At 35.7% G+C, this 10,085-nt stretch overlaps 1 protein-coding gene across 2 annotated transcripts; it reads right to left on the minus strand.

Moving 5' to 3' along the window:
* Nucleotides 1-2,196: 2,196 nt before the first annotated feature.
* LOC139976347 (uncharacterized) lies at nt 2,197-6,751 on the minus strand. 2 transcript variants are annotated; one of them, XM_071985039.1, is made up of 2 exons: nt 6,568-6,751; nt 2,197-5,665 (listed from the first exon to the last, which is right to left on the minus strand). In XM_071985039.1, the coding sequence occupies exon 2, from the start codon at nt 5,637-5,639 to the stop codon at nt 4,557-4,559; it is 1,083 nt and encodes a 360-aa protein (XP_071841140.1). In that variant the 5' UTR covers nt 5,640-5,665; nt 6,568-6,751; the 3' UTR covers nt 2,197-4,556. The 2 variants fall into 2 exon arrangements, with proteins under 2 accessions (XP_071841140.1, XP_071841139.1); XM_071985038.1 differs by having other exon boundaries at nt 2,197-6,051.
* Between the last annotated feature and the right edge of the window lie 3,334 nt (nt 6,752-10,085).

Raw genomic sequence — 10,085 nt, forward strand, 5'->3', positions numbered from 1 at the left:
TTACTTTAGTTAGTCTGGATAGGAAAGTGAAAGAAGCTGCATCATTCGAGTTGAGAAAACCAAGTCAAGTGTTGTCTGTATAACTGTTAAAGCTTTCAGAGAATAAAATGCTTTACGGGCCGTATTAAACAGATATTAAGTCAATACAATAGTTTTTAATGAAGTTGATGGAGGTAGCCTACAATCGATGTCAAGAAGACCTTTTGTGCAAATTGATACTGAAACAGTAATTGCTGACTCGTACATGTAGCTGAATTGTGTTCTATTTAAGCAATAAAAAAAAAACTGAACGAGGATAATACAACCAAGCATATACATATATACGTATATAGAGTGTCGTATCGTGTTCTGCTCTTGAGAATAACATCGATACACTGTTAGTATACCAGCAGAAATACACTACGTTATGTTGCTATGTCTATATAATGTCTTACAAATTGGCTGTAATAAATAGACAAAATGGCTGCCAAAATCCTCTACGTTTGAAACTGCGTGGTGCTTTTAGCCTTAACCAAAACATCAATATTTGGGTTTTAATAATGAAATGACCACTTTACTTTGACATCTTTTGTAGCCGAATGTATTTCCAGAATAGGTCTAGCTCATGTTAGTTCCTCTTAATTGATTTCGTAATGAAGACAAAAGGGAATTAACATTTCCAACTTGCAAAGATTGCCAAATACTTGCGCACCAGGCAAAACCCGGTCATATTTTGATACTGCGGAAATATGAGACATCATACTGGTTATACTAGCTACCATATCATTGGCGACTGTGTCAGAGGTCAAAGAAACACAGCGATATGGTGGTATGTAAACTGTTGACAACTTGAAGAGAGCTCTACCATATCAAAGAGGTGTTTATTTAAATGACAATGAAAAGCAGAAAGGACAAGCAACATCTAGCACATCTTTTCTATTTGTTCCAAATGTGTCATATTAGAGCGCTGCAGCCAGCACATTAGATATATAGCTGTGTAAGGGTCGAAGCAAATTCAGCCTCCATTCATACGGACACTGTGAATACAGAAACAATAAGTCAATGTTTGTTAACATCACCAAACTTTAGAATAATGGATTTTATCAAAACTATAAGGAAAAATAAGTTATGTCTCGAAACGCACAACAACAAAAAAACACTTCCAAGATTGCTCTTCATTCGTCTCCATGATTTTAATCTATCGCTGTGGATATTCACAACTTATTCGTTTGCAACCCTTCATTGCAATCTTTCATAACATTGGCTAAATAGGACAATGAGAAATCACCTCATCAGTTTCCTTTCTAACTCCATAATGGAGTTTATTATTTTAGAAATTATAAATATCCTGAGGAAGGATGATGATGTTTAGATTCCAGCATAGTTTCATTGTCGACTCCGTTCTACCACAGTATATATCAAGTAGACTTGCTGTAGAACATAACTAGTTTTAAAGTCTGTTTGACTGGGCAACGACAACGTACGTTATAATGGGGGATGATGACCTATGGGAATCAACCGTACAAGCCAACTGGTAGTGGAACGTACGTTTTCTAAGGTTGTCCTTTGATTAAAAGGAAGAGATGTAGGTAATTTTGAAGTGAATTGACATATCCTGTAGCTTTATCTAAATGAAAGGGCAAGGTAGTTATGTCAAAGTTTGTATTCATCCATGTGAAACGAGGACAGTCAAATTATTTCAAGAAGTTCAGCAATAGCTATAGGTATGCTCCTGTGAATTGCGAGCGCAGCCCCCCCCCCCCCCAAAAAAAATAAGAAACTAGCTTTGAAACAATTTACAGACTTTTTGGCGTCATTCAATCAGTTCCAGATCTTAGGATCTATGAAGAAGATACAATTTACAGATACAAGAAGATACAATACTGTGTGGAATTCAAACAGTTTACACAAATGCTGAGTCTAGTGCTACGGTCGGGCAAGGAATAAGGATTAGGGGGGGTCCAGGTTGAAACACTAAGGAATAGAGTGCAAGTGCAAAACTGGAGCATAAATGTGGCAGATTGATAACTATTTATGTCGTAAATCTTGAAGGGAGTGAGTTTAACGAAAGGAAGACTACTACATGTGAGAACTTCGAGGAAGTCTTTGAAATGTAACAAACTGCACTTCCCCTCCCCTCTCCACCAATTTATTATTATTGTTATTATTATTAATATGATTATTATTATTATTACGATCGGAGGACTGTACGGTTAATGAAAGTAATGAACCCCGACGACATTAGAACATGGTACCTAAGAGTTTTCAACATCAGAAAATCTAAAATGGTTGATAGAAACTTTTAGTCCCTTGAACTTGTTATACGGGAAGGGAACACCGCTGAACATGTCTTTTTTGGCACTGAGTGAAAGTTTGTTAGCCCTTAACCACAACAAAACATCCTGTGACTCTTCTTCGTGCAACAATAGCAGCGATTGAAAATGGTTCGAGACCGGAACAGTAAAACGGCAATCATATAAGTATTATCACTTGAAAGATGAAGATCATATAAAAAGTCTAGAGGACCGAGGATTGACCCTCGTGGCACGTCACAGGAAACAATGTTTAGGTCGGAGGCATGGTTATTGATCGACGTACTGTTTACGATTACTAAGGTAGTTGCATTATTACAGAACCATTGCATAGAAAGCGTCTTACACCATATCTTAGGTCGCGCTTAGAAAGTAAAATGTTAAAATGCTTTCGAGAGAGCTAGGAATGTGTAACTGATGAGGTGAACTTTTTTAATGCAGATGAGAAAGTAGAAGTGAGAAATAGTAGAGTATGAGATGTAGATATTCCAGAAAGAACAACCAAACTGACCATTAAATAAGCTATGTTACTTGAAAACTCCAAGTCTGATGATACTGTTTTATTAAAGGATTTAGAAAAACGTATAACTTAAAAATCGACCTTTAGTTAGGAAAAGTGGTTTGATTGTGTTTTACTTTAGAGTTTGCATGTGTTGTATAAGAGAGCATTGGTTTGCAAGTATTCACTGCCAAGAATGAATACAACTTTGTAACATGAATAGATGTGAGTAGGCCTACAAGATCAATAAGAGTTCAATTCACGTCCTACATATCTTATATGGCGGATAAATCAAATGACACAAAAAGAACATGAATTACAATTCTTCGATTTATTTGTGGGCATTACTTTCTGCCACTGACATAATGCTATGGTGGTGTGAGAAGAACAACGGATGTAGTCCGAATCAAAGTACAACTATACAAAAACAAACAAAGCCAAAGACACCGAAAAGTAACATATGGAAATATAAATTCGTTAATGTGTTTATAAAGTGTACAGCCACCATTTTACAGTTTAAAATAACTGAATTTGTTTTTTGTTTTTTTTTTATAGCTTACATGTATATTGTAGTTCTATAATTGAAAAGATAAGGTATGATTTTTAATACAACGTATGCAAGTTGTATAACTGGCCGATTGTACAGTAACTTTTATATAAAGAACCGGCATGTTATAAATAGTAGGCTTCCAAATTGTGATTAAACGATACGCGTTTTTTTTTTACCGCCGTAATTTGTGGAAGTTTGTTTACACCGAACGATCAATCGAGGTGGATCGTGAACTTGATTTACACCTTTTAAAATACACAATTAACATGTCTTTCATTAAGATGTATACTAACAGGCTACCATCAAGCAACAATTCTTGTAAAAACATTGACACTAGAAAAAAAATATTATAATTAATAGTAAGAGAAAACAACCAAAACGAGATTGTTCTATTGTGTTCTTTCATCATTTCCAATTTAAAAGCGATTCAACGTGGCTCTTAATGTGCAAATAAAGTTACTTTTACAGGGCATTTCACCGATGGCTAATTTTTCTCATTGCAGTATTATCCTCTCTTATCACTATCGAGTGGTTGTTTATAGCTTGTTCTGTATAATGGTACGAGTACACATCTTCATACATAGAAACAATATTAATTGAGTATAAAATTGAGAAAATTGTGTGAACGTTTGAATCGTTGACATGAAATATAAATTTGGTCAATTAAAATGTTTAATAAAATTACACAAACTCAACGCTAACATGTTCATTCCCATCTTTGAAATTAAATGCATGTTTTTCATTCTGAAGAACAAAAGAAACAGTATATCCGCAGCCATATATACAATTGCGAAGAATGTTAATCCTCTGTCGTATTTTTTATTTTTATTTTATCATATTTTACTTTGTTTTAGCATTGTTAATGTTTCTAGGAAGATAGAATGATATACAACTTCGTAACAAATTGGTACGATTTACAACATGAAATACAACTTTGAAAAAAATCTACATTTTTAGATTGAGGCAAGTTTTTTGTTATGTTTTCGTTTTGAAGAAACTTTTCTTTTAAACATTATGATCTTGTGCTGCCCTCCACCCCAACAAAAGTGAAGAAGAACAAAAGGACAACCACACCAATATCAGCAAAAACCGTGCGATTGAATAATCTGAAAGTGATTGCCAACACCGGCCTCCAACATAACTCTACAAAAGACTATTGTGTTATAACGATTTATGCAGTAAATACCCAAAGTCTTAAGTTTTATTAATGCATTTCTTAAATGGACACGATAGCATAGTTGTCGTCATTGGCATCTTGCAATATTGTGACTCTCGGATTGCAAGCTTCGTACAGAAGGTTGTCTGTCATATCCGTGATAGAAATAGACTTATAACTTACACTGTCAACCTGTGCATTGATCTGGGTCGGACTTTCATCTGGTTTTGACCCATAGATCGGGTTATCTACCATCTCTGTATCTTCTTGACTGCTTCCTGCTATCATGGGACTAAGAGAGTGGCCTTCATCTGCAGTAGACGAACTAAGGCCGAGGTCGTTCGTATTATTGTTATTTTGAGTGGGCCTGTTTGTTGGTTCTGCAGTAGGTCTCAATTCTTTACGTTGTCGTCTTCTACTCTTTCTATATACTATGATTATAACTACGAGCACAAAAATTACGATGATGACAAGTATTAAATATGGCAACGTACTACATGGAATTGGCGTGCCTAAGCATCCTGTAACTATCGAATCTATTGTTATGTCTTCGGAGACATTTCTCCCACCATAGGAAGCCCTACAGTTAATGGTTATTGATCCATTGGCACTTGATCCATAATCAAATATCTTCAGCTGTAATGAATCATTGATCTTAGTGATGTTATACTGCCAATCTTCCAGTGGAATATCAGTCCATTTTAGTACAACTCCACTTACATTACTGGTACAGGTTAGAGTAATATTTTCTCTTTTATTTGTGTTGACTGTGTAGCGAGATGGATTAATCGATACCGAGAATGTCGATAATGGTCCGAAGGAACAAGATTTGTTGTAGCTCTGATATGGAGCAGGTAACTGTTGGATTACTCTGCAGATGAAGCTGCTCTTATTAAAAGAAGAATCCAGGAAGGTAGAGAACGATCGTGATTTTGAAAGCTGCTGCTCAGTGATGATTAAATCTGTGCTATGAACTTGTTTCTGTTTACCGTCCGTCTCATAGTAGAGAAATATATTAACAACCGGGTTTCCTTCTTCTGTTGTACAGTTGAATTCGAACGGCACTTGTAATTGGTCGCTGAAGAAAATAGGAAGTTCGTAGTTGGATGTACATCGAGGATACTCTTCTGGTGGGCTGTACATAACATTTACGGTTAAATATTGGTACCCTGGATTGTAACAAATGAAGTCGCCTTGATTGTCTCGTGATATATTGATAAAAGTTAAATTACAAACTGAGTCATTTCTGTTAAAGATAATATTGTCTGGTAAGGATGGGCTCAAAGATCCATTCTTAACGTAATCTATGTTATCTCCCCATATCTGACATTCATCAGTTGTATGTTGCTGACAGATGAGATAAATCGTATCCCCCTCCAGAACTTCACGAGGAAAACTCTTCAAACTATCTTCCATAAAGGTAAATGGTTTAGTTATTCCACTGTTGCCTTTAACCACGCATAGACTGACCTCAAGCACAATCACAAAAGTCACAAATTTTGCAAGCACATCGTCTGCTGTATTTATCTTCATATTTGGTAAGTTTATTTAATAACTGAGGAGATAATTATGTTCGATAATGTTTGAAATATTGTAACATTAAAAGGTCTATTAAACAACAAGTTCTAAAGTGGAAGGGCGATATGATCAATAACAGGTCATCATTGGCATCTCAGAGGAACACATATATTATATTGGTAAAGGAAGCTACCATTCTGAAACAACTAGTAAGTTCGTGTCCAACTAAAGATAGAGTATCGATTTGCACGTTGTCTTTGAACTTCAACTTCTTAAGGAAAACATGAAAATATTTCTGAAACTGTTTAACTACATTTGTGAAGATTGCGAACAGATTGGTACTGAGAAGTGTGTGATGCTAGCAGTGCAGTATGCATTCGTACGCATATTCATAATACATGCAAATATGACCAGATTTTGACATTTACTAATACCCATAGTGAACCTTTGAAACCATTTGATGCTTTCTATATTAATCAATACTTTTTAATAGTGTTGTACAGACAGGTGTATATTGCCATCGGTTTATTGAGAATGCAAAATAAATTCATACCTGGTTTTTACGGTTAATGCGGTAGTTCACACTTGGTTGTTTTCGTAGACTAAGCTATAGTTTCAGCACAGTGCAAGCAATGAGCAAAGCTGTTCAAAATAGTATCCGAACGACCTCCTCCATGAAAGGGTGACGTTGACTCTTTAACGAGAGATATTGTTCGACACAACCCGTGAACACTTTCCCTTCAACATGACATACAATAGTAAGGGTTATTACTCATCGTAGAATATTAAGTTTATTTCATATACCACAAAATCATTTTAACGAAATTGGGATTTCGTGGCTACCGTACTTCTTCCCTAAAATATACTATACGGTTTTTCTATGTTTGATTTGAATGAGTTACTTTCGCTCCGTTGAAATCAGGTTCACCCGGAGATTTTAAAGCCATGAATCCTTATTGTGCATGTAAAAGATTACACAATCATGACACAATCGATGATGCCTTAAAGTTATTCCGGACGTTTCGATAAAGGAAATGCATGAAACTGTTCATTTTCAGTAAATGGACCTCCGCTTAAGCTGCTTATCTGAGGAACTATGAGAACGTTTCATTAATTAAGTAATTAATGATCGAAAGTATTAAAATATGTATCCGCTGGAGACAGATTTCATTCATGTATTTTGGTTACGCCAATGAGAGAACGCGCTGTATAATGCATATTCAGAACCAATGAAGCTCTCCTTACTCGAAGAATAGCTGATCGTCAATGAGACTAGCAGACTAGTGAAAAACACTAATAAGTGTGCAAAACCTAACCTATGGTCAAAGATAGTACTACACTTGGTATCACATACCTTCGATCCTCTTTACAATCTCTCTCTGGCTAGGCCTAATAACGTAACCAATTAGTATTAGAACTATATATCTGACTATAGGCTACTAATATTATACTAATACCTAGACCCTACTAACTGTAACAAGTAGCTCAAGTTTTGACTGACGTTTGATTAAGCTGATCGAAGGAACATTTAATTACCATCTTTATTGTATATTCAATTCAGCAATGATGTTGCTTTCAAAGTCCCATGATATGAAATTATTTGTCCTGTGATGAAGCCTAACGCAAAGGAAGAATTAAGTCGAGAAGAAAACAGCAGGTGACACTAATAGTACAGCCTACTACTATTTAACATGATTAGTGTGTTTTATGTATATTTACAATATACATACCTTTCATTACCATTATAAGTACGGAATAATGCTGAAGTACTATTGGGCTAAAGAAATAAATACATTTTCACGTCGGGTGGCTTCCAATTCAACATTTTAACTCAAATTTGAAATCAAACACTTGAGTAGTATACATGTGTTATACCGATGACACCGTCGCTGTTTAGTGTTGCATATTCATCACTGACATAATTCATAGGAGTTTTAATACAGATACATATATGGTGTCCAGCCTGGGTGATATAGGCTGGTAGTCATGATGTTGTTATAATTGACCATTTTACTCATTATCCATTAGTTTTAGTTCAGTAGATATGTACATGTCTATAATTTATTGTAATTGTGATTGTTAGTTAACTGATGTCAAGTACTATGCCGTATCCTGCCGTGTGTGTGGGAGGGGGGGGGGGCTTTCAATGAGATTTCCACTTCTAAATGAAATTAGGCGTTAATTCAGTTAGTTTTAGCAATATTTTCTTATCATTTCTTCTGATTTCGTTAGTCAGTAGTGTGCATCCTCAAGATTCTAGACACGTATAGTAAGAACGGCGTTCAAAAAGAACACAATGTACTTTTTTTTTTAAAAAGTCGCCCAAGAAAGAACCTAGGCACAAAAACCCGAAAAACGTAACGACTGATACGCTCTCGACCCCATTCCCACGCGCATGCTCATCCGGTGTTATCCATGTTCAGTCATTATGTCCCCACCTCCATCTTCAATTGGGAGTGACGCCCCTGATGGTTTTACTCTTAATATGAGGGCCGTTTTTCCAAAAACAAATATCTTTCAAAATGTTACCGTTTTACCCCGTTTCCATTATTTTTAACAACTATCACTGTCATGTTCAGTGATCAAATGACATATTTCATCCATGAACAAAACAGGTGGTTCATTTAAATATTAAGAAAAACCTAAGACCAAACATCATTTTTTGTTTGTCCTTTTTCCAAACGCACGTAGTCTTTATCGCTACATCCGGAGGGTGCAACGCTAAGGAAGTACATGCAGCGGGCGCTATTCGATGGTAATGGGATGCACAGTGCGTAGAAGCCACGCTTACGATTACGTCGCTATTTTATCAATAGGTCAACGTAGTGCAAATATTTCAGGCTGAAACGAACGTACATGTTTTGGAAGGCTCAATAGTTCATTGTTTTTCCATCTTTAAAACATCGCCCTCTCTAGAGTATACGACGGGCGCAGACGATTATCGAAGCAATGTTAAACTCATCGATGTACCGGTGTATAGCCTTTGCGGTAATTGAGGCACATAAACGTACGTTTCTGCAGAAACACTCTATGAGAACTAGCACTCTCGTTGACCATTAATACACTCAATTATCTAGATTTTTAAATATGTATCACACTAACATCCAAATACTCACGAGTTCCGAGACTGTAGGGAGGGCGGGATGTGAGGCGTTTCATTACTACGACGCTACAATTAAGATATGTATAACACTGATCTCTGGATGAAGCTAGAAAAGACATTTTTAACGCAGCGGTGGACGTTTGGTTTAGGCCACATCCACAATATAGATAGAATAGATAGAAATGACGTCACTAGTTCATAATCTTTTTTCTCCGTCATTTATCGGTCATGACCGTTGGCATGACACTTTTTCTAACATCAGCTTCATGGAAAGATCAGTCAATAATTATAAAAGTGTACTTTGTATAGGTAGTATTAATTAGGCCTGAATGAGCTTTAATACGCAGGTTGTCCCCTGTTTGCAAGTCATTTGACAAAAATATATTGCATTCATTTCAAACCAAAAGATCAAGTCCATCTAAGAATAATTTGTAGTGATCCAATTCTGGGCCTGCTACCTGGAATTCCGTTCAAAATCCTATTAAAGCGTTTCCTTCTATTTCCTCTTTAAAACGTAACTTTAAGCATAGCTTTAAGTAAATGTCTTTATTTGTTTTATCTGTTTCACGTTTAGTACCAGCCTTTGAAAGGTTATTTTCTTTCTTCGACATGTTAAAAGTAATGTAGTACCTTTATTGTTATGTTAACATATTGTTTAAAATATAATTGTGTATATGTTTTTGGACGTGTCTATACTGTGTAGGTTTGTTGAAAGCTATCTGCTTTGCTAAGTGTGCTTGTGTGTATGTTTATATTATATATTATACATTTATATATACTAATACGGATGTTCAGCAAAACAAGCATTTAGTAATTTTCCAGTAAACCTCTTCTACCATTTGTTATATATCTATGTATTGTGTCACCGAGACGACTCTCAATTATCCTGAACAAGTTAGTCTGAGGTTTTATCCCGTTTATTCACACACGTGGTTCAACAGGACCAAAGTGAAACTATAAACTAAAAA

Source organism: Apostichopus japonicus, chromosome 11, assembly GCF_037975245.1.
Source record: "Apostichopus japonicus isolate 1M-3 chromosome 11, ASM3797524v1, whole genome shotgun sequence".
Taxonomy (NCBI): Eukaryota; Metazoa; Echinodermata; class Holothuroidea; order Aspidochirotida; family Stichopodidae; genus Apostichopus; species Apostichopus japonicus.